Source organism: Oncorhynchus nerka, linkage group LG3 (assembly GCF_034236695.1).
Source record: "Oncorhynchus nerka isolate Pitt River linkage group LG3, Oner_Uvic_2.0, whole genome shotgun sequence".
Lineage (NCBI taxonomy): Eukaryota > Metazoa > Chordata > Actinopteri > Salmoniformes > Salmonidae > Oncorhynchus > Oncorhynchus nerka.
In genome coordinates, this window is record NC_088398.1 from 57,797,611 (window position 1) to 57,824,080 (window position 26,470).

The following is a 26,470-nucleotide window of genomic DNA, read 5'->3' on the forward strand; positions in this document are numbered from 1 at the left end:
GGATAAACTGTGTTCGATAGCGGATAAAAACAATGTGGAGTGAGCTTTCAGGTCGTGCGCCCCAACCACAACAGTACAGTAGACTCGACCCTCGTTCTGAACAGCCCTACCTCTTAATTTCTCAAAGAAAAAACATCAACCAATTTCAAAAGACTGTTGACATCCAGTGGAAGCGATAGGAACTGCAAGCAAGTGACTTAATAATCTAGATACACATAGAAATCCCATTGAAATAGAGAGTGACCTCAAAAATAAACTTCCTGGATGGTTTGTCCTCTGGGTTTCGCCTGCCAAGTTCTGTTATACTCACAGACATCATTCAAACAGTTTTAGAAACGTCAGAGTGTTTTCTATCAAAATCCACTAATAATATGCATATCCTAGCTTCTGTACCTGAGTAGCGGGCAGTTTACAGTTTAAATACCGCCCCCTAGCCTCGAGAGGATAGTATTCTTAGTTGTTGATATTTACTTTGAAACACAAGCTTAATTTTGGGGGGTAAATCAGCAGCCTTTTCTCCACAGAAAAACAATGATGAGAGACTGCCACAAATAGCCAACAACCAAAATAATTACCGAGCAACCAGTGGTGAACACCAGTGACAGCCAGTGGTCTATATATACAGTATCAGTAAAAAGTTTGGAGACACCTACTCATTCAAGGGTTTTTCTTTACTTTTTGCTATTTTATACAATGTAGAATACTAGTGAAGACATCAAAACTATGAAATAACACATATCTAATCAAGTAGTAAACAAAAAAGTGTTAACAAATCAAAATATATTTGAGATTCTTCAAAGTAGCCACCCTTTGCCTTGATGACATCTTTGCACACTCTTGGCATTCTCTCAACCAGCTTCACCTGGAATGCTTTTCCAACAGTCTTGAAGGAGTTCCCACATATGCTGAGCACTTGTTGGCTGCTTTTCCTTCACAATGCGGTCCAACTCATCCCAAACCATCTCAATTGGGTTGAGTTCGGGTGATTGTGGAGGTTAGGTCATCTGATGCAACACTCCATCACTCTCCTTCTTGGTCAAATAGCCCTTACACAGCCTGGAGGTGTGTGGAGTCATTGTCCTGTTGAAAAACAAACGTTAGTCCCACTATGCACAAACTATATGGGACGGCGTATCACTGCAGAATGCTGTGGTAGCCATGCTGGTTAAGTGTGCCTTGAATTCTAAATAAATCACTGACAGTGTAACCAGAAAATCACCCCCATACCATCACTCCTCCTCCTCCATGCTTCACGGTGGGAACCACACATGCAGAGATCATCCGTTCACCTACTCAGCGTCTCACAAAGACTTGGCGGTTGGAACCCCAAATCTCAAATTTGGACTCATCAGACCAAAGGACAGATTTCCACCGATCTAATGTCCATTGCTCGTGTTTCTTGACCCAAGCAAGTCTCTTGTTATTATTGGTGTCCTTTAATAGTGGTTTCTTGCAGCAATTTGACCATGAAGGCCTGATTCACGAAGTCTCCTCTGAACAGTTGATATTGAGATGTGTCCGTTACTTGAACTCTGTGAAGCATTTATTAGGGCTGAAATCTGAGGTGCAGTTAATTCTAATGAACTTATCCTGTGGAGCAGAGGTAACTCTGGGTCTTCCTTTCCTGTGGCGGTCGTCATGAGAGCCAGTTTCATCATAGCGCTTGATGGTTTTTGCGACTGCATTTGAAGAAACTTTCAAAGTTCTTGAAATTTTCCACATTGACTGACCTTCATGTCTTAAAGTGATAGCTGTCGTTTCTCTTTGCTTATTTGAGCTGTTATCGCCATAATATGGACTTGGCTTTTTACCAAATAGGGATATCTGCTGTATACCACCCCTACCTTGTCACAACACAACTGATTGCACTACGCAATATGAAGGAAAGAAATTCCACAAATGATCTTTTAACAAGGCACACCTGTTAATTGAATGAAGCTGGTTGAGAGAATTCCAAGTGTGTGCAAAGCTGTCATCGAGGCAAGGGGTGGCTACTTTGAAGAAACTCAAATTTGAAATACATTTGTTTATTTGTCTAAAAGGATCGGACCGTTTTTTTCAATTTACTTCTAAAATGACATACCCAAATGTAACTGCCTGTATCTCAGAACCCGAAGCAAGGATATGCATATTCTTGATATAATTTAAATGGAAACACTTTGAAGTTGGTGGAAATGTGAAATTAATGTAGGAGAATATAACACATTAGACCACATTTCTTTGGTTAACACATGATTCCATTTGTGTTATTTCATTGTTTTTATGTCTTCACTATTATTCTATAATGTAGAAAATAGTAAAAATAAAGAAAGGCCCTTGAATGAGTAGGTGTGTCCAAACCTTAGACTGGTACTGTATGCTTGGGATCGATGACTGTACTGACTTAAAACACAAGAGCAGATGCTTGTCTGAATGCTGTCAGATGCTGTGAAAAACACATTCGATTCTAGTGAGAAAATCTCACTAGAGTGCAGCGCCATGAGATGCTACTTCCTTGAGGTGTTCAGTCTGAGATCGAGAGCGTTCAAATCTATGCCCCCTCTCCAATACAGGTGGTGTAAGTCTGTTTGATCAACATCCAGCCTACCTGTGTATATTTGACCTTAACTGTGGTTGGATATCAAATGGCATCCTATTCCCTATTTGGTGCATTACTTTTGACCAGAGCCCTCTGGTTAAAAGTAGGGCACTATATAGGGAATGCAGTGCCATTTTGGTCACATCCTGTATTTTCAGAGAACACTATGTTCGGCAGTCAAATGACCTAGTTGTCTCGTGGGTGGAATGTAACATTTTTCATAATTTCATAAATAATAACCATGATTTTTTTGAAACGGTGTTTCAATGATAAACAGTTTTGTTATATTTCAGTTATCTGTGATATATTGAAAGTGTAATATTGGGATGTAAACTCAGCATTGAATACATTTCAACTCTATATCTGATATGTAAGACCATAACCATGTGTGTGAGGTGTATACTTTTGTTTCAAAGTAGATTTATATAAGTCTACTAAGAAACACTCTGTGTGACCCTGATTTAGCCCACTGCTGTACAAAAATGCTTATGTAAAAAATAAATTAGGAGAATCCTCCTCCTGCTGTTAGTGTTATGATGCCTTATGGAAAGACTTCAGAGGTCCACTGCAGAGATCCTTAATGGCTCATTTAATCTTTAAGTCTGATGCTGCTTTCTCAAACAGCCAGACTGAAAGAGTCTAGTCAGAGAAAGGGAGAGCCAAAGAGAGAGATAGAGAGAGATAGAAAGAGAGATAGATAGAGAGAGAGAGAGACAGAAAGAGAGATAGAGACAGAAAGAGAGAGAGAGAGAGAGAGAGAGATAGAGAGAGAGAGAGAGAGAGAGAGAGAGAGAGAGAGAGAGAGAAAAAGAGCCATTAAATTCTATAACCACCTAAAAGGAAGCGATTCCCAAACCTTCCATTACAAAGCCATCACCTACAGAGAGATGAACCTGGAGGAAAGAGTCCCCTAAGCAAGCTGGTCCTGGGGCTGTGTTCACAAACACAAACACACCCTACAGAGCCCCAGGACAGCAGCACAATTAGACCCAACCAAATCACGAGAAAACAAAAAGATAATTACTTGACACATTGGAAAGAATTAACAAAAAAACAGAGCAAACTAGAATGCTATTTGGCCCTAAACAGAGAGTACACAGCGGCAGAATACCTGACCACTGTGACTGACCCAAAATTAAAGAAAGCTTTGACTATGTACAGACTCAGTGAGCATAGCCTTGCTATTAAGAAAGGCCGCCATAGGCAGACATGGTTCTCAAGAGAAGACAGGCTATGTGCTCACTGCCCACAAAATGAGGTGGAAACTGAGCTGCACTTCCTAACCTCCTGCCCAATGTACGACCATATTAGAGAGACATATTTCCCTCAGATTACACAGATCCACAAAGAATTCGAAAACAAATCCATCTTTGAAAAACTCCCATATCTACTGGGTGAAATTCCACAGTGTGCCATCACAGCAGCAAGATTTGTGACCTGTTGCCACGAGAAAAGGGCAACCAGTGAAGAACACACACCATTGTAAATACAACCCATATTTATGCTTATTTATTTTATCTTGTGTCCTTTAACCATTTGTACATTGTTAAATCACTGTATATATATAATATGACATTTGTAATGTCTTTATTGTTTTGAAACCTCTGTATGTGTAATGTTTACTGTTAATTTTTATTGTTTATTTCACTTTATATATTCACTTTATATATTATCTACCTCACTTGCTTTGGCAATGTTAACACATGTTTCCCATGCCAATAAAGCCCTTGAATTGAATTGAATTGAATTGAGTGAGCTCATGGGCTCCTGAGTTCTTCTGCAAAAAGATAGGATTACAGTTGAATAAATGTGTATAAACTTGAATTTTTTGCAAGGACTTCAGGATACTAAACTCAACATCACAACCTTCAATACAAATCAAAATTCCAGACCTAAAACCTTGATTTTGGACAAAACTACTTGAATGGACTATTACTACCAAGGACTATTAAGAAAAAACATTGAACAAACCAAAACCTGCAGAAGAAACACAGCGGAACATGAAAAGAAAATAACATCCAACACAAAACTTAGTGAGTATTGTTCAGTCTGAACCTACTTCTGGAGCTAAAAAGTAAAAGACAATCTCTAGGTAAATTATATGTTATATAAATCTTAATAAATAAGGCTACTAAGCTACCAAGCTGCTAGGACAGAACTGACCTCGCTGCCACTTCAATTAGCACTGAAGTGTGAAGTGAGAGGTGTGAAAATTCTTGAGCCAAACAATGGCAGGAGAGTTTCACAGCCCCCCCCACCCAAATGCAGAGGCATTTGAAGCCCCCATGGATTATCTATTATCCCTGTCATTACAATGCAGTACTCCATATATATTAAAAATAACACTGCACAAAATAAGTACAAAAAAATATACTCAAGGACAGTCCAGAGACACTATCTGCTGAATGCTACAAAGAGGGCAACTTCATTTTCCACACAGACCATCCCCTTACATGGCACAGTGCTATAAGAGCACATTACCCCTATATCAAGAGAGAGGGTATTGGCCCAGGGTGGAAACTCAGAATATTAGACATTGAGGAAATTGAAACAACCTCTGTCAACATGTACAAGTCTGGTACAGTAATGGTGCAGGGCCTCCTCATGCAGTTCCAGCAGGACCTTTACGGGATCAAAGAGAGAGAGAGCACAGCAGGAAAAGCTCTTTCTCTGTGATGACTCCCCCACCCTGAGTGAGTCTGATCACACCTCTTCAAACTGTCCTGCAGATGAGGATAGTCACCCCTCCCCCCAACCCCCAAGCACTGAACATACCCAGGTCCACAACTGCACTGCTCCTCCATCACTGAGAGGGATACATTCACAGAGCTGGAGAGAGACATGGTGGAGCTCAGAGAGCTAGTACACACAATCCAGACAGAACAAACCCACAAAACAGACCAGCACAACTGCTAATTTGGTAAAGAGCACACCTAACCAACTCTCTTAAATTTGACAAAAAATGAACATTTTACATCTGGCTAGAAATAATAAGGAAATGATCTCAACAGAGAAAAATGTCCTCATGTGTGCGACCTATTTCCCCCTATTAGAATCCCCATACTTTAATAATGACAGCTTCTCCCCGCTAGAGGGTGAGATCAACGATTTCCAGGCCCTGGGACATGTAATAGTCTGTGGCGACCTAAATGCCATGACTGGACAAGAACCTGACACCCTCAGCACACAGGGGGACAAACACCTACCTGGAGGTGACAGCATTCCCTTCCCGATATGCCCCCCATGACACAGCTACGACAACATAAGCAACACAAATGGGTCACAACTCCTGTAGCTCTGTCGGACACTGGGTATGTACATAGTCAATGGTAGGCTTTGAGGGGACTCCTATGGTAGGTACACCTATAGCTTATCTCTTGGCAGTAGTACTTAAGACTACTTTATCACTGACCTCAACCCAGAGTCTCTTAGAGTGTTCACAGTCAGTCCACTGACACCCCTATCAGATCACAGCAAAATCACGCCCTACTTGAACAGAGCTATGCTCAATCATGAGGCATCAAAGTGAAAGGAACTAAAAAATATTAAGAAATGCTATAGATGGAAGGAAAGTAGTGTGGATATCTGCAACAACAAATTCAATCCCTTCTAGACAATTTCCTGGACAAAATGTTTCACTGTAATAGTGAAGGTGTAAACTTAGAAGTAGAAAATCTAAACAGAACTTTTGACCTTTCAGCTTCTCTATCAAATCTAAAAATGTCAAGCATACAACCTAAATAAATGTAAAAGATTGACAAATGGTTTGATGAAGAATGCAAAAACCTAAGAAAGAAATTGAGAAACCTGTCCAATCAAAAACATAGAGAACCAGAAAACATGAGTCTACGCCTTCACTACGGTGAATTACTAAAACAATACAGAAATACACTACGGAAATAGAAGAAACAGCACGTCAGAAATCAACTCAATGTAAATGAAGAATCCATAGAATCTAACCACTTCTGGGAAATATGGAATACTCTAAAGTTTAGAGTCTAAACAAACAACAGCACGAAGAGTTATCTATCCAAAATGGAGATGTACGGATAAACCACTTCTACAATTTTTTAGCTCTATAACATAGAACAAAGAACAAACAGAAAAAACATATACATGATCAAATACAAATGTTAGAATCAACTTATAAAGACTACAAGAACCCACTGGATTCTCCAATTACATTTAATGAACTACCTGGCCTGATGAATCCTTGCTGTCCCCAGTCCACCTGGCTGTGCTGCTGCTCCAGTTTCAACTCTTCTGCCTGCGGCTGGAACCCTGACCTGTTCACCGGACGTGCTACCTGTCCCAAACCTGCTGTTTTCAACTCTCTAGAGACAGCAGGAGCGGCAGAGATACTCTGAATGATCGGCTATGAAAAGCCAACTGACATTTACTCCTGAGGTGCTGACCTGTTGCACCCTCGACAACCACTATTATTATTATTATTTGACCCTGCTGGTCATCTATGAACATTTGAACCTCTTGGCCATGTTCTGTTATAATCTCCACCTGGCACAGCCAGAGGAGGACTGGCCACTCCCCATAGCCTGCTTCCTCTCTAGGTTTCTTCCTAGGTTCTGACCTTTCTAGGGAGTTTTTCCTAGCCACCGTGCTTCTACACCTGGGTTTCTGTATAGCATTTTGTGACATCAGCTGATGTAAGAAGGCTTTATAAATAACGTTGATTGATTGAATGAACTACAGGACAAAATACAAACCCTCCAACCCAAAAAGGCCTGTGGGTTTGATGGTATCCTAAATTACATTATAAAATATACAAACCACAAATAAAAAATGTCTATACATAAACTCTTTAACATCATCCTCAGCTCTGGCATATTCCCCAATATTTGGAACCAGGGACTGATCACTCCAATCCACAAATACTTGGGAAAATCCTCTGCATTATCATTAACAGCTGACTCCTACATTTCCTCAGTGAAAGCAATGTAGTGAGCAAACTACATTATGACAGACCACGTATTCACCCTGCAAACCCTAACTGACAAACAAAACAAGACAAAAGCAAGTCTTCTCATGCTTTGTTGGTTTCAAAAAATCTTTAGACTCAATTTGGCATGAGGGCCTACTATACAAATTGACGGAAAGTGGTGTTGGGGGAAAAACATACGACATTATAAAAATTAATGTACACAAACATCAAGTGCACGTTTAAAATTGGCCCAAAAAACCCACACACATTTCTTTTCACAGGCCCGGGGGGTGAGACAGAAAACATAGAGGAGGGAGTCTCAGAGCAACCCCACTTTCCTGCAATGCCCTTAAATTGAAATCGAGAGAAAGAGAGTGTCAAAGAGAGAGGGAGTGAGAACTGGAGTCAGTCAGAGTCAGAAAGAGAGTTAGATACAGTATTTAAATCAGCCTGACCCAAGCTTCATGTCTGTTTCATCTTCTTGTCTGGGTCCTGGGAGGGAGTCTCAGAGCAACCCCACTATCCTGTCTTTCATTGCCTTGCCTTGCCTTGCCTTGCCTTGCCTTGCCTTGCCTTGCCTTGCCTTGCCTTGCCTTGCCTTGCCTTGCAAACCCCCCTTGTGTTATGTATACCTGTTGTATTGGGGTACTTGGGGTTTGTAGACTTGTTACGTGTTTGAGTTGTAACACTCAAAGCTCTGATCTCATCATAAAACTTCCAAGTAGGAAAAAACTACATGATGGTTGAGAGATGAGAGTTGTGACATTTTCTGCTCTGATGGAGTGAAGGGTTTGACCCTCCTGTGGTGCTTTAAGGGTGCTTTTGGCACACCTCACAAACTAGCCATCACTTCCTCCCTCCCTGCTCTCCTCCACTCCACTCTGATTACAGTTGACAATGCCAAATAAAATGGAGCGTGTTGTGAAATTGCTCTTTTCCCGAAAGGCTACCCAACCCCATATCCTCTCCACCCTCCTTATCACGGCTGGGAGCACATATTCTCTGTGACTCTGGCAAATTAAAGACAAGATGGAAACATGAATGGTTATTTATCATTATACATTATGCAGACTGTAGATGTTCAATTAGGCTTCAACAATAAGACCCTCTAGCATTTGATATCAAGAAAATACTACACAGATCCATTTGAAATAGGGATATAAGTAAGTATAAAATGAAAATGCTTTTATGTTATGGCAAAAAAATTAAGCTTATAATTGTTCTAAACAAGAATAGCATTATCATAGTAATAGGAGAACATAAATAGGGATCTAATCTCATCCCATTGTGAGAAGGGAAATGTGCCTTTATGGTTGCAAGCCGTTAGGCGTATCATATTCATTTTCAACCTTCAGTTGTTTTTCCACGGCCAGTGAAATCATATCACTAAGGAGGGAAAATAAAATCATAGGATTTACAGTCCTCATGTATTACACTTTAGCTAAGGTTCATGGCCAGCCATCTTCGGATAGAAGTTTCGACTAGGCACTGATCTAGAATCAGCTTGCCCTCCCCAAATCCGAACCTTAACCATTAGAGTAGAAAATCAAATCTGACCTTAAATCAGTGTCTTGGGGCAACATTATTTTACTCTGGTCAGGACACAGCTACACACAGCTATTATTGGAAGGCTGTCGACCCAGGCATCTATTCCTTTTATAAACAGTTCATGTGTTTAATAGTGAGTTTGGCTGTTGTCAGGGCTCCAGGGGCAAAACATGTATATGTGTGACACAGTCCCACACAGATGGTGACATAGTTTGTTTCTCAATGGGCAAAATGATCTGTCTAAGAATCTGTCTTTGCCAAGTGAGATTGAATCACAACTCTAATTCACTATCTTGGAAGCACAACCTATGGACCAGTTGTGTATAACGGGAATTTTATGGGGAAAGGGACGTTGCCTATCAATAATCTTCTTGGTTGGCTCACTCTCACCCTGGCTTGCAATAGTGGTAAAAAAGCCAAATGCTTCTCATTCTCTGTTCCATCGAGTGTTCTTTCAGTGGGAAAAGAAAAACGTTTTTGTGTTCTTTCGAGGCTTTACCATCGAGTCCCTCCACAGCCCTAGACATTGACCAATTAGTGATGACACCTCTTAGATGTGGATCAGGGCAACTATTGATGCTTGTGGCTATTCCAACATGATTAACAACTACAGGTTAAGGACTGAGCAGATACATTTCGGAGACGTCATTGCTTTGGCTTTGAGTGTGTGTATGTGTCTGGGTACCAGTGGAGGCTCCTCAGAGGACGAAGGAGAGGACCATACTCCTCAGTGAATTTCATAAAAATAGTGAAACATTTAAAAAATATCCTATACTAAATATATTTACGTTACCAAATAATTGATTAAAACACACTGTTTTGCAATGAAGGTCTACAGTAGCCCCAAAAACACTCTGTAGTGTAGCACCATGGTGTAGCTGGAGGACAGATAGCGTCCATCCTCCTCTGGGTTCACTGACTTCAATAATAAACCTAGGAGGCTCATGGTTCTCACTACCTACCATAGACTTACACAGTAATAATGACAACCTCCGGAGGACATCCTCCAACCTATCAGAGCTCTTGCAGCATGAACTGGCATGTTGTCCACCCAATCAAAATACCAGAGAATGAATCTAGTACTGAAAGCATAAGCTACAGTTAGCTAGCACTGCAGTGCATAAAATGTGATGAGTAGTCGACTCAAAGAGAGAGAAAGACAATAGATTAACATTTTTGAACAAATTAATTTCTTTAAAAATTAAGGAGGAGCAAGCGAGAGGGAGAGAGAGAGAGATACCTAACTGTACTTAGGTAGCAAATACAGCTAGCTAGTTTAGCCTTCTAAAACATCCGGCTCAAACAGAGGGCTGCTATGTTAGCTAGCTGCCTATGACTATCCAACACTGGAATTCTTCCAAGTCAAAGTAAGCTTTTGGTTTGACTAATTTATTTCCACTAGGGCCCGCCGGTGTAACTGCTAAACTGCTTACTGACTATACACTGTACTGCATGATTGTAGCTGGTTTACTGACGCATTAGTTCAATTAGCTATGTTGAATATAACGTTACTTTAGCTAATATGGTGACAACGATGTAGGCTGTGTGTAGTGGTTATGATATGAAGGCTTAGCTTGGAAATGTTTTGCCTGGTCACAGACAGCTGATGTGTTGTGCCTTGAAATTCACAAGTGAAAAGAAAAGGTGAGAGGAAGAGAACGCGTAGATGCGAGAAGGAATACAACAAACTGTTTGCGTGTGATCAGAGGTAGGGCTGTTGCGGTGACCGTATTATCGCCACACCAGCAGTCACGAGTCATAAAGACAGTCAAATTTCGGTTACCACTGAGTTACGGTAATTAGGCTTCATTAAGCAAATATTAAGCACATTACTTATCTTTACCACAAGAGTATAGCCTACCTGGCTGGCATGAAAATTAACCACAGGAAAAGCGTCCTCCATTCGCTATTTAAGTGCATAGATCACATGTTTTTCCCCCTGATATGTTTTGAAACAGATGCATGATAATGGTCCATTCTAAATCAAAACGAATTTCACACATATATTATTTAGTATATGTAAAGAAAAGATTAAATCAAGAATAGTCTGATGGGTGACAATATTACTTGTGAATGATGCCCGGCGACTCATTGCGAGCTCACAGAACAGGGCTCCGGGCAGCCGAGCGGAAATGGAGGAAAACTCGCCTCTCTGCGGACCTGACATCCTTTCACTCCCTCCTCTCTACATTTTCCTCTTCTCTCTCTGCTGCTAAAGCCACTTTCTACCACTCTAAATTCCAAGTATCTGCCTCTAACCCTAGGAAGCTCTTTGCAACCTTCTCCTCCCTCCTGAATCCTCCTCCCCCTCCCCCCTCTCCTCCCTCTCTGCAGATGACTTCGTCAACCATTTTGAAAAGAAGGTCGACGACATCCGATCCTCGTTTGCTAAGTCAAACGACACCGCTGGTTCTGCTCACACTGCCCTACCCTGTGCTCTGACCTCTTTCTCCCCTCTCTCTCCAGATGAAATCTCGCGTCTTGTGACGGCCGCCCAACAACCTGCCCGCTTGACCCTATCCCCTCCTCTCTTCTCCAGACCATTTCCGGAGACCTTCTCCCTTACCTCACCTCGCTCATCAACTCATCCCTGACCGATGGCTACGTCCCTTCCGTCTTCAAGAGAGCGAGAGTTGCACCCCTTCTGAAAAAACCTACACTCGATCCCTCCGATGTCAACAACTACAGACCAGTATCCCTTCTTTCTTTTCTCTCCAAAACTCTTGAACGTGCCGTCCTTGGCCAGCTCTCCCGCTATCTCTCTCAGAATGACCTTCTTGATCCAAATCAGTCAGGTTTCAAGACTAGTCATTCAACTGAGACTGCTCTTCTCTGTATCACGGAGGCGCTCCGCACTGCTAAAGCTAACTCTCTCTCCTCTGCTCTCATCCTTCTAGACCTATCGGCTGCCTTCGATACTGTGAACCATCAGATCCTCCTCTCCACCCTCTCCGAGTTGGGCATCTCCGGCGCGGCCCACGCTTGGATTGCGTCCTACCTGACAGGTCGCTCCTACCAGGTGGCGTGGCGAGAATCCGTCTCCACACCACGTGCTCTCACCACTGGTGTCCCCCAGGGCTCTGTTCTAGGCCCTCTCCTATTCTCGCTATACACCAAGTCACTTGGCTCTGTCATAACCTCACATGGTCTCTCCTATCATTGCTATGCAGACGACACACAATTAATCTTCTCCTTTCCCCCTTCTGATGACCAGGTGGCGAATCGCATCTCTGCATGTCTGGCAGACATATCAGTGTGGATGACGGATCACCACCTCAAGCTGAACCTCGGCAAGACGGAGCTGCTCTTCCTCCCGGGGAAGGACTGCCCGTTCCATGATCTCGCCATCACGGTTGACAACTCCATTGTGTCCTCCTCCCAGAGCGCTAAGAACCTTGGCGTGATCCTGGACAACACCCTGTCGTTCTCAACTAACATCAAGGCGGTGGCCCGTTCCTGTAGGTTCATGCTCTACAACATCCGCAGAGTACGACCCTGCCTCACACAGGAAGCGGCGCAGGTCCTAATCCAGGCACTTGTCATCTCCGTCTGGATTACTGCAACTCGCTGTTGGCTGGGCTCCCTGCCTGTGCCATTAAACCCCTACAACTCATCCAGAACGCCGCAGCCCGTCTGGTGTTCAACCTTCCCAAGTTCTCTCACGTCACCCCGCTCCTCCGCTCTCTCCACTGGCTTCCAGTTGAAGCGCATCCGCATCAAGACCATGGTGCTTGCCTACGGAGCTGTGAGACCAGTACCTCCAGGCTCTGATCAGGCCCTACACCCAAACAAGGGCACTGCGTTCATCCACCTCTGGCCTGCTCGCCTCCCTACCACTGAGGAAGTACAGTTCCCGCTCAGCCCAGTCAAAACTGTTCGCTGCTCTGGCCCCCCAATGGTGGAACAAACTCCCTCACGACGCCAGGACAGCGGAGTCAATCACCACCTTCCGGAGACACCTGAAACCCCACCTCTTTAAGGAATACCTAGGATAGGATAAAGTAATCCCTCTCACCCCCCTTAAAAGATTTAGATGCACTACTGTTCCACTGGATGTCATAAGATGAATGCACCAATTTGTAAGTCGCTCTGGATAAGAGCGTCTGCTAAATGACTTAAATGTAATGTAAATGTAATGCCCAGCTTAAGCCAAGAAACAATGTATTTTTCGTGACTTTTTCTAATCATAGTCGCACACCTCATGTAGCCTAGCCCATAGGCCAATATGTTTTGATAAGTGTTGTATCACAACTAAAGTGGGCAAATTAGGCACATTAATCCGCTTTGCAAGGGGTGTAAGAGCCTATCTGGCATACATACATAAGCAGCGCTTGAGTTTCAAGTTTGGTGAAGATCATTTTTCCCCATAAAAATGCACCTTTATCATAAAAGCATTACATGCGTAATAGCATTTGCAGTCACTTGTGATAATGGTGCAGTCACTTTTGATAATTCTTATTTACAATGACGGCCTACTGGGAACAGTGGGTTAACTGCCTTGTTCAGGGGCAGAACGACAGATTTTTACCTTGTCAGCACGGGGATTCGATCCAGCAACCTTTCGGTTACGTTTTTGGGATGCTAGGGGTTGTATTAATTTGGGATCTAATGCATCCCACACCTGTCCCAGACTATGTTTGGAATATTTATTTAGTTCTTTCTGTGGTACCAGAGAGAACAGTCTATGACTTGGGTGGCTGGATTCTTTGACAATTTTTGGGCCTTCCTCTGACACCCCCTGGTATAGAGGTCCTGGATGGCAGGGAGCTCGACCTTAGTGATGTACTTGGCCAAACGCACTGAAGCGCCTTGCGGTCGAATGCCAAGCAGTTGCCAAACCAAGCGGTGAAGCAGCCAGTCAAGATGCTCTCAGTGGTGCAGCTGTAGAACCTTTTGAGGATCTGAGTGCTCATGCTCATGAGTGCTCATGATAGATCCTTAGTGATGTGAACAGCGAGGAACTTGAAGCTCTCGACCTGCTACCCTACAGCCCTGTCGGAGTGGGGGCGTGCTCGGCCTGTAGTCAATAAGCTCCTTTGTCTTGCTGAAATTGAGGGAGAGGTTGTTGTCCTGGCACCACACTTCCAGGTCTCTGACCACCTCCCACCTCCCAGCTGTCTCATCATTGTCGGTGATCAGGCCTACAACTGTTGTGTCGTCAGCAAACATAATGATGGTGTTGGAGTCATGCGCAGCCATGCAGTAGTGGGTGAACAGGGAGTACAGGAGGGGACTAAGCAGGCACCCTTCAGGAGCCCCCATGTTTCAGTGTTGCTTTCCTCGAAGCGAGAATAGAAGGCATTTAGCTTGTCTGGTAGGCCCATTTCACTGGGCAGCTAGCGGCTGGGTTTCCTTTGTAATCCATGATAGTTAGCAAACCCTGTCACATCCTACGAGCATCAGAGTCGGCATAGTAGGATTCGATCTTAGTCCTGTAGTGATGCTTTGCCTGTTTGATGGCTCGTCGGAGGTCGTAGCGGAATTTGCTATAAGCGTTCGGTTTAGTATTTACGCCCCTTGAAAGCGGCAGCTCTAGCCTTTAGCCCAGTGCAGATGTTGCCTGTATTCCATGGCTTCTGGTTAGGATATTTACCCACTCAAATGGCACCCTATTACCTATATAGTGCACTACTTTTGATCAGAGCCCTATGAGCCCTGGTCAAAACCAGTTTACTATGTACAGTAGGGAATAGGGTGCCATTTGGAATGCACACTAAGAGATAATAAAAAAGTATTTGTGAATTCTCATATTTTTTTCTCATTAATATTAGATTATTCTATCATGGAATAGATTTAGAGTTACAGAATATAAATAGTTAATTCAGTGCTATTCTAGACCTGGTTTGTCTTTCCATTTCCATGGAAAATGACGGATTTCACACTTTAAATACGTCCATGGAGGACCTTCTTCTTTACACCCAATACAAAAAGTTGAATTATGTATTTATGATAGAGTAGTATTTGGTTTAACATTTTAACATACTGTAGTTGACCTACAGAACAGAACACAATGACTATAATTAAATGGTGTGAGTGAATTCGGATGCTGGTTAAAATAGCAAAACGATTATCAGGGTTTAGGTTACAGTACAGTTTAGTTAATCCACATAAATAAAGAACATAATGCTCAGCACATTCTCACCCTGTCTGGGTCTGTGACAAAAGACATCGGCTGGGTCTGCAATGGCCCTGGTCAAAAGTAGGGCACGACATAGTGAATAGAGTGCCATTTTGGAACTCAGACTTCAGCTGTCCATTCCTGCCCCTCCCAACCGGCTAACGAGATATTAGACACTCGTCTATGGGCAACTCTGTGATTATTACAAGGTTATGAAATGTTCCAACTATTTATTATGACAGACTAGAGGACAGACATAGTAGTATGCATCCCAAATGGCACTGTATTTCCTATGTAGTTTACTACATTTGACCAGAGCCCTATGGGTGACCATTTGGGACACAACCATTGATTCATGTTCAGCCATGCACCAAACATTTCAGGAAGAAAATCTAATAACAGACCAAATTCAATTTAAATGCAGATTTGGGAAAGTCAGCCAGTCATGTCAGTATACCTCGTGCTCTGAGTTAGGTAAAACAAGTTGGATCTTTGTGCTTTTGAACTCAATTTATTTGCAAACATTGTGTTTTTTCTCTCTAAAGAAAATCACCTGATGAACAGGGACAATTTAATTACAGATGAAAATAAATTAATGGCTTTATATTGCACCACAACATGAAGAGAGTTCTCTCTGTGTGTGTGTGTGTGTGTGTGTGTGTGTGTGTGTGTGTGTGTGTGTGTGTGTGTGTGTGTGTGTAAATATGTGTGTATATGTGTGTGTATGTGTGTGTTTCTCTGCCCTAGTGCTGGCAGTGTGAAGAAAAATCTAGATAACCACACACACACACACACACACACGCACACACACACACACACACACACACGCACACACACACACACACACACACACACACACACACACACTGGCTTAATCTGTTAAAATAGGCATGGTGAATCCTACAGTCTGAGAGCAATTTGTGATTTCTGACCATAATATCAATCACATGCAGCCACAGGTACAGCTCTTTAAAGATAAATTAGTGCATTTGCATTTTGGTTTTCATAGGCTCCACAGGAACAAGGGAGCCACTGACTGAATCACAACCGCATACTGCGAATTAGGATTTCATTTGATTTTTTTTAAACATGAAAAAAACTGGTTCAGAAAGGTTTACTCTAAATTTCTGTCATGTACTATACAGTACTGAGTAGAGTAGGCATATGTTACATATTGTATCTGAGGTGGATTGAGGTCTCAAGCTGCCATTTGTTGAGTGGATATATGGTTGCATCCCAAATGGCACCCTATTCACATTCCCAAATAGTGCGCTACTCATGACAAGGGCCCACATAGGGAATAGGGTTCCATTTGGGACGCAGGGTGCCATTTGGGACGCATCCTATGTCTATGGACAGTAGTGGGAACTAAGCACCTATTGCACAACCAGTTATGCTTAGGCCTATTCTGTTTTCACCACACTCTCTGAGTGGGTGGCCAATCTATCTTTGTTTCTATATCTGTGTGTAGAGTGACTCACAAGGGTTGTGACTCAATCCTGCTGCATTTGGTGTGGGAGAGAGGAGGAGGCAGAGGAAGAGGAGGAGGAGGTGGTGGAGTACTCCACTCCAGAATGTACAGTACCTGAGCCAAAATACTAATGTTTAAATGTTTGCAAAACATTCTGGAATGGAATCAGAACCCCTCTCCAACCTTAACTACAGGAGGGCTTTCTTCCAAGAAGTCACAGAGATGATTTCACTGTTGTTATGGGCCTACTGGAAGGACAATGATTGTGAGACCAGCAGCCAGAGCCTTTCAATAATCCCTGATGTTTTCTGTGCACCTGTGAACTCTACTAGTGCTAAGACACTAGGAGGTGAGCAACCACTAGCAGCCGCTATTAGATCGCTATCGGAATGTGAATGCAAAAAGAGAACATGATGCATTGCTATGGTTTCCTGCGGAGTGGGGATATTCCCCTGAACTATTGAAGAGAACCGCAATATGTCAGATGTGTTGTTGTTGTTGCAACAGAGACAAGAAAATAAAAATGGCACCATTCAATCTCTCACCTTCCCTCCGGTCTCTATGTTAACATCTCTAATGTGAAAATTATTGAAAAAGGGCATGGAATGTATGAATGTATGGATAAATAAATCAGATAATTGTCAGATAATAACGTAACAAAATGTGCTCATGTGACTGAACTATTAATGGAACCCGGTTGTCTGTGGGATTCAATACCAGGTTAGCCCACTGAGCTAAACAACATATAATTGGGGAAAAACCTACACAAGATACTACATGAAATCAGATAACCAAAGTTTCCTTTCATATCCAAGCTCAAACAAGATCTCAAGTCAGTATCAAACTGTGTGTGATAGTGTGACTCACACATACATGACTTACTATCATACATGACATTAACACACACCATTCATTCACTTACATAAAGCAGAACATAAAAGAAAGGACATACAGTACATAGGAATACTGTATATAAAAGAAAGACATACATAGGGATATATAAAAGAAACATATACATAACGATATACAAAAGAAAGACATACATAGGGATATATAAATTATTATTATTATTTTTAAATTGAACCTTTATTTAACTAGGCAATTTAACTCTGAAAAAAATATTATTTACAATGATGGCCTACCCTGGACAAACCCGGGTGACGCTGGGCCAATTGTGCGCCGCCCTATGGGACTCTCAATCACGGCCAGATGTGATACAGCCTGGATTCGAACCAGGAACTATAGTGACACCTCTTGCACTGAGATGCAGTGCCTGCGCCACTCGGGAGCCCCCCCAAAAAGAAAGAACATGCAATCCAGTTGCTTATTAAACAGACACCATCTGCTCATCAAAGCACTGTAACAACACAGTAACAACAGCATCAAACCCTCCTTTCTCTGGTTCACAGCGGGGAGCAGGTCTGACATGCCGCATTGTCAACAGCTCTAGGAATAAAACCTGACAAACATGTTACTCCCAAATGACACCCTATTCCCTATGTAGTGCACTACTTTTGTCCAAGGCCTATAGAGAATATATCGGGTCTAAATATAGAGAATAGGTTGCGATTTGGGAGACGGTCGTGAAGAGGGCACGAGAATGCCTATTCCGCCTCAGGAGACTGAAAAGATTTGGCATGAGTCTTTAGATCCTCAATAAGTTCTACAGCTGCACGATCGAGAGTATTCTGACTGGTTGCATCACCACCTAGTATGGCAACTGCTCGGCCTCCGACCGCAAGGCACTACAGGGGGTAGTGCATACGGCCCAATAGATCACTGGGGCCAAGCTTCCTGCCATCCATGACCTATATACCAGGCGGTGTCTGAGGACGGCCCTAAAAAATGGTCTGACTCCAGCCACCCTAGTCATAGACTGTTCTCTCTGCTACAGCACAGCAAGCGGTACCGGAGTGCCATGTCTAGGTCCAAAAGGCTTCTGAACAGCTTCTACCCCCAAGCCATAAGACTCCTGAACACCTAATCAAATGGCTACCCAAACTATTTGCATTGACCCCCCCCCCCCCCTTTTTTTATGCTGCTGCTACTCTGTTTATTATCTATGCATAGTCACTTTATCCCTACCTACATGTACATATTACCTCAATTACCTCGACTAACCTGTACCCCGGCACACTGACTCAGTACCGGTACCCACTGTATAAAGCCTCGTTATTGTTATTTTATTGTTGCTCTTTTATTTTTTTATTTTAGTTTATTTAGTAAATATTTTTCTTAACTGCATTGTTGGTTAAGGGATTGTAAGTAAGCATTTCACGGTATTCAGCGCTTGTGACAAATAACATTTGATTTGATTTGAAATATAAACATGAGAATCCTGAGAGTTAAAAGACGAGCAGTCTCTTATTGTTATCTTTGTGGTTTATCTAATACTGCCAATGACTTTGTAATACAGTAACACTTAACATTCCGTTGTGTAATACTGTATGGCATCTGTACATGATCCCTACATGCCCAAACAAATTAGAGCGCCTGTACTGTACCCCAGTCAATTTTCTGAGAGTGTATTCATTAAATGCACTGTATATCGTTTTACAATGAAGCTGTATGTGAATGTGGCTTGTGTAATCAAGGTATGCTTTTCCTCTGAGAAAGAGCGGCGTTACAATAGTGGTGTCCAATTCCTTCTCAGCACACACACCCGCGTGTTAGCTGTAATCAATCAATTCATATCATAATACCTTGTCCCTTGATATGCAAATGATTGTAGTTTTAGCTGTACCGTTTCTATGGAGATTTAGGAACAGAAGTAAGGGGGAGCCTCCAGATATCCCCCTCCCACGCTATCTAAAATACAACTCTTCTTCTTTAACTGACACACACTGCAACTGTAAAGCATTATTCTTCCCTCATCCTCGAAGGAGCAGAAACCACTTTCTCTAGCCTCTCCGTAGCTCCATATAGCCCCATACTTGAGTCCTACTATTGTTTGTCAAATAAATACTAATGTTTGCTGAAACACTTCCCGTGGCACTGGCACGAATATCTACAAACCCTCCAGCTCCTATAAAAGCGCTCCGGCAGACAACAGTCGGCACCAGATTTTATTTTACAAGATGCTTTTAGAGCCGTTGGAGGCAGGGGCTACCTCCGAAATGGCAACCTATTCCCTATATAGTGCACTACTTTCAACCAGAGCCCTATGCACTATATAGGGAATAGGATTTGAGACATACCCAGGCACATCATTCTCCACAGTCTCCCAGTGCGTGGGCTTTATGCATTAAGTGGCTGTGCCTCAGCTTCCTCCAAATGTACTTACTGCTGCTATTACTTTATCAACCCTAATGGACATTATCATTCAGCCCGCTGGTAAATTCCATAGTGGATGTAATAATAAAGATCGCAAAGTCTGTCTAGAGGATTGTTATCTAGTTTTCAGTGATCTCTCACATATTTGGTTTAGTTCATTGCGGTACAAATGGGTTGTGAGGTATTAAAAATGTGGTCTTGTCTGGCACAGTTGGTAGAGCATGGCTCGTGCAATGCCAATGTTCATGGGTTCGATTCCTGCTGGGGCCACCCATACTAAAATGTATGTATGCATGATTGTGAGTCGCTTGGGATAAAATTGTCTGCTAAAAAGCATATAATAACATAGGGATACAATACAAGTAATATGATATACAGTATTATATAGTGTTGAATGTAGTTCTGTGTGTATTATGCAGACATTATATGAAAGATAAAGCATCAGGTCAACACAGAAGAGGCCTGTAGATGATCATAGTTACTGTTGCCAGAATTGGTGTCATTATAAACCCCTGTACTGTAATTACAAAGTCGTTCCAGCAGGAACAGAGGAGCAGTTTGTAGAGGCTACAGTATAATTAGAGATAACAGATTAGAGCTAAAGACTGGGGAAGCAGGCAGCGACCTCTGATTGCTGCAGAGCTTTGTGGTTCACCGTCACTGCTGCAAACAACATTGTACTCAACACACACCAGGTCATGGCTGTTTTGTTGTTACTTCCATAGAAAATGTTGTGCAACATACATTTTTTTAAATTTATTTTACCAGGCAAGTCAGTTAAGAAGACATTCTTATTTTCAATGACGGCCTGGGAACAGTGGGTTAACTGCCTGTTCAGGGGCAGAACGAAAGATTTGTACCTTGTCAGCTCGGGGGTTTGAACTCGCAACCTTCCGGTTACTAGCCCAACGCTCTAACCACTAGGCTACGTTATTTCGAGTACGAAGGTATATTCTACACAGAGCTGCTAAATTCAGATTTCTGCTATCCCCAACCTTACAACATTGTTTTATATGAGCAATGTTCATTATTTAATGTTTCTAATCAGGCACACAATGTCAAAGCTGGGGGAATTATTTCACAAAAAGCCACTTTCCAGAAAAGAACATTCACTGACAGAAGTAGGCCTACATGTTTAGTCTGTCTAAAGTCTGTTCTTCCCGCTGAAGAATGCCAGCCCAGTTTATCTCGCCATATTTTCACGCCTTATCTAATTCCCTGCTGAGGGTTGGCAACAACACCAGATCAGACTAGAGAGAGAGAGAGAACGGGAGAGATAGAGAGAGAAATGGAGAGAGAGAGAGAGAGAACGGGAGAGATAGAGAGAGAAATGGTGAGAGAGAGAGAGAGAGAGAGACGGGAGAGATAGAGAGAGAAATGGAGAGAGAGAGAGAGAGAGAGAGATAGCTCCCTCGGAACAGAGCTCCCTTCACAGCTTCACAGCTTAATTTGAAATCCAACCACCATCAGACTCACTCTCAAGACTGGCTGGTTCTAGAGGTTCTGTGGGTCTCCACAAAGTTCGGGAAGATTGCTTTTAGTTATTATGCCCCTAGCGCATGGAAAGACCTGCAGGACAGGTTGAGCCTTGACTCTTGTCTCAAAGGGTCAGTTCGGGACTCTGATGAGGAATCGGGTGAAGGAGAACTGCACTTGTTTTGATTGAAGTTTTTATTTGTGTGTAATTTTATTTGTCCTTTTTCAATTTGATTAGTTTTAATGTGTAACTGTAATTTGATAGTGTTGTATTGAGACTGATCACGTTGATTTATTGCTCCAGGGTAACCTTGTAAATGAGACCATGGTCTCAATGGGTTTCCCCTTTTTAAATAAAGGTTAAATAAAAATATCAATAAATACATAAACAGCTGAGCTGAGGGAAACTGGTCTCAGGAGAAGCCTGATGGAACGTTAAGCCAGCCCTCCTCATTTCCTCTCTAAATGTGCTTTTCTCTCAAGTTCAGCCTCTATTTCAGATACGCTGCAAAATGATCATTTCATTATATAACTTATAACTCCTCAGAGAGAGTGCTGTGAGGATGGGCTATTAGTATACTCACATCAATAGGGGGTTTAGAGAAAGCAGCTTGCTATACACACTACACTTCACAACCACTGAGCCACGGAGGCTTTACATCTGAAATGTCACACCACCCAATGACCAACGGCCCTTCTAAATGCCTTTATGCCTTTTAGCAGTATGGTGCCACACTGTCATGTGAACTGTTTAATAGAATGTCACAACTCACACCCACATACAACCAAGGAACAGAGGGGAGTTAAAGTACTTTGTTCAATTCCCTTCATGGCAGCAACAGCAATGAAATGGATTTAGGCTGTATTTCTGTTTTGATAGAGAATGCCACCTCGGATTAGACGTAGGCCTAACTTTGCTAAAAGGACACAGAGACGATAAGATTGTTACATAAAAATCACTCAAATATGTTCACATTTCCTTTTCCCACAGAGCAAGCAAACGAAGCAGATGAAATGAAGGAGAAAAAAAAAGAAATCTCTCTCCTTCCCGTCGAGTCAACCTCCATACAGGGTTTTAGCCAGTACTAACTTTATTGAGATGCACCTGATACCCAGAAACACAAACACACACACACACACACACACACACACACACACACACACACACTCTGCCGCTACATCCTTGGTAACACTTTATTTTTAACAAGTAATTTCTTAGTAGCTACCTTGTAAATAGGAGGCTGCAAAAAGGGTTAACAATCACCAAATACCTCAGAGCACTGGTGTGCAACACAGGCAATATGAGCAGTTTGAGTTAGTTGAATTTGAGCAAGTTGCACTAGAAAGGATCAAGTCAAGCCATGGATAAATGCCCTACTACTCACCCAGAAACATGATAACTGAACCATGTAGCATGTAAAGTCGATCTCTTGGACTATAGACAGCTAAGTGGAGAAATAATCCCTCAGTACTGTAAAAGCTCTGAGTAGACCTGTCCTCCTGGTGATCTGATCTGCTGCTGACTGACTGACGGCAGACTGATGAAGGAGTGACAGAGCGAGTGATGACGGAAGAAGGGATGGTGGAGGAGGGAGGAAGGGAGGGATGTGTTGTGTGTAACATGAAAAGAGAGAGAGAGATCCCTGCCTGGTGGGAGCTGAGTGGAGGTGCCACAGAGAGCAGCAGAGAGAGAATGAGAAAAATAGAGGCAGCTGCAACCCCCACAACGCCTGTCGACCCAAACCGAGCAGTGGCACGGTCACAAACAGCCACAAATCTAGGTCAGGCTACCACTCATTCTGAGTGAGGAAACCACGAAAAACACCAAGCCTGAATCGAGCCGATCAAATCCTCCTCATCTCATCAGGATGGGCTCCCCCAGTCCAGGCGGTCTGAATCAATCAGTTTTACAAGTCTGCCTCTGCTGGCTGCGATTCAGGATTCAGGCAGAAGGAATCAGCCCCCAGTGATTCATGGGTTTGTCAGGAGGCAGCTAGTGATCACCACCAAATAGATAGAAAGAGAGGGGGGAAAGGAGGGAGAGAGAGAAAGAGAGGGAGAAAAGGAGGGAGAGAGAAAGAGAGGATGGAAAAGGAGGGAAAGAGATAAAGAGAGGGGGAAATGAGGGAGAGAGGGAAAGGATGGAAGAGACGAGGAGAGAAGATGGAGGGGGAGAGAGAGACAGAAACAAGAGAGAGATCAGACACCTTGTCTGAGCTCAGTTCACATGGAGCGGTCCATAGGACAGAGGGAAACTTAACTACACGTTTGAACTTCACACACTGAGAGATTGTAACATGATACCATGTCATCAGCTGTGTTGAACTGTGAGGTAGCCCCCCTTAATAATGTAGCCCCCTCAGTTAAGTCAGGGTGAAAAACACGCATCCACTGTGGTGACTACATTATATTGTATCTCAAGGGAACACTTACAAAGAGAACACTTAAATGACTTAAAATCACTGAAGAGCCCTGGGAGGAAGAGAGGGAAGGAGAGTGAGGGGAGGAAGGAAAGGAAAGGGATGGAGGGTGAGGGGAGGAAGGAAAGGAAAGGGATGGAGGGTGAGGAAGAGAGGGAAGGAGAGTGAGGGGAGGAAGGAAAGGAAAGGGATGGAGGGTGAGGAAGGGTGAAGGGAGGCAACACATTTGTGCAGGTTTTCTATACTCACAGCTGTACCTTGTTTCCTAAAATTAAACTGCAATTAAGATTGTGTTACCTGACAAAACACTCCTGGCTCGTGAGAAATACAAGACCCGCAACATCCAAGAATACAACAGCAGCACATGGTGTGTAAAGCCTAGAGCTTAGAATGAGGAGGGAGAAAGCGGTTGGTTTCCAAGAGTCAGGCCTGGGCTTAGCCTTACCATCAGTCACTACAGCAGACAGTAGAGGTTGGAACACTAGAAGTAAGGACAGGGCACTAGAGAAGGAGAAAGAGGACACTCCACCAAAAATAGCAGAATGCTGAAGCACACAAAATAACATTATCAAACACACTTAGACTGGTGAAGTGTTTAAAAGCCCTTTGACTTACTGTAGGCTTGATTGATCAAATTCCCTGACTGATCACTCTGGATGTCTTCCCTTTCAGACACTCACTATCCTGCGCTGGCCAAGGATTCGTGGAAGAGTTGAACTGTAGTTACTCCACCAACAACAATGGTGTCGATTTCTCTCTCATCACAAACAATATTTCTGTCTATTTCCCCAGAGGCAATTCAGAGAATGGCAATTCACTGATATGCTGCCAGTAGTAGACTCCTGATCAGTCCAAATATTGCTCACCATGGTGGGTTTGTTGCCCAGCCCACATATCTGGGTTCAAATACTATTCAAAATCTTTCAAATACTTTGTATGTTTGCTCAAGCCTGCCTCGATTGCCAGAAGGCCAACATTTTGCACTTTTCAGACAATTGCATTGGGTCCATTAAGCCAGGAAAGATCAATCAAGCACAGGTAAAGTATTTAAAATGATTTTGAATACTATAAGAAACCAGGTCTGTTTAGCCCAGTGTGTTCTCATGTCTCGGTAAAGGTCATTATGGGTTATTACTGCCATTCCCCCCAACCTGTTGACATGATTGATGTTCTGGGGACAGTGTCGCCTGCATGCTGCTACTCAGCAGCTCAAGCTTGTCCACTTCTTTGGTTACAGACTAGCAACACACCCTCAGTGTGACTCTGATTTAGCCCACAGCAGTACACACACACACACACACACACACACACTAGATCTCTAGATGCACCGATGGGGAACATTGCCTTAACCTTTCTCCCTTTACAACAAGATGCAAAGCTAAGCGTGGAAATATAAATATATCTCGGGATTCCTTCCAACTGACTATAAAATGTATGCTTCCTGGCGTTGGCACACTGTCTGACATGGTGTCTTACATTCCACAGGATCTTGTCTTGAGTTTCATATGAAAGAGTAAACGCGACAGCAATAAAATAAACTCCACACCACAACACTGACACACTTCATGCAGTCAAATGACCAAATTGTCCCCTCTAGTGGGCTCATGGGTGGAATGTTATTCATATTTTTCATAATTTCATCATTATTAAACATCAAATTATTTTTATGCAGAAAATCTGGTGTTTTTATGTCAAACGGTTTTGTTATATTTCAATATTCTATGATGTATATAAAGTGTAATATTTGGATGCAAACTAAAAATTTTATACATTTCAACTATATCTGGTGTCTCCTTCTTACATCCCCTAACCATGTGTATGAGGTGTATAATTTTGTTTCAAAGTAGATTTGTTTAAGACTAGCAACACACTCAGTGTGACTCTGATTTTGCCCACCGCAGTAAAAGGTTAAAAAGCACACTGCCACGGAAAATAAGTTTCACCTTGTAGACATTGTGGATTGTGTAGTATACCAAACAGTAGGAACACCTTCCTAATATTGAGTTGCAGCATTCAACAGGGATGCTGGCCCACATTGGCTTCAATGCTTCCCACAGTTGTGTCAAGTTAGCTGGATGTGTTTTGGGTAGTGGACCATTCTTGATACACACAGGAAACTGTTAAGGGTGAAAAACCCAGCAGCGTTGCAGTTGCAGAGTTGCAAAGAAAAAGCCATATCTCAGACTGGCCAATAAAAATAAAAGATTAAGATGGGCAAAAGAACACAGGCACTGGACACAGGCACTCTCCCTAGAAAGGCCAGCATCCCGGAGTCACCTCTTCACTGTTGACGTTGAGACTGGTGTTTTGTGGGGACTATTTAATGAAGCTGCCAGTTGAGAACTTGTGAGGCGTCTGTTTCTCAAACTAGACACTAATGTACTTGTGTGTTATGTGATATATTCTCCAACATTAATTTCACATTTTCACAAACTTCAAAGGGTTTCCTTTCAAATGGTATCAATAATATGCATATCCTTGTTTCAGGTCCTGAGCTACAGGCAGTTAGATTTAGGCATGTCATTTCAGGAGAAAATTGAAAAAAAGGGTCTCGTCCTTAAGAGGTTTTTAATACCTTGTAGGCTGACATATGAAGTGCACTATTTGTGACGATAGTCCTATGAGCCCTGGTCAAAAGTAGTGCACT

The 26,470-nt window shown here is 42.7% G+C and overlaps 1 protein-coding gene across 2 annotated transcripts in view; it reads right to left on the bottom strand.

The window, feature by feature from the left end:
- LOC115111391 (zinc finger protein 385B-like) overlaps positions 1–26,470 on the bottom strand; it is a 123,542-nt gene that overhangs the window by 58,589 nt on the left and 38,483 nt on the right. Inside the window, exon 1 of one of the 2 annotated variants that reach the window (XM_029637408.2) lies at positions 22,789–22,957. The exons of the other annotated variant lie outside the window; for it this stretch is intronic. Coding sequence (XP_029493268.1) covers positions 22,789–22,819 — 31 coding nt within the window. The 5' untranslated portion in view covers positions 22,820–22,957. Of the gene's footprint in view, positions 1–22,788; positions 22,958–26,470 lie in introns of those variants that run through there. 2 annotated transcript variants of the gene reach the window in all.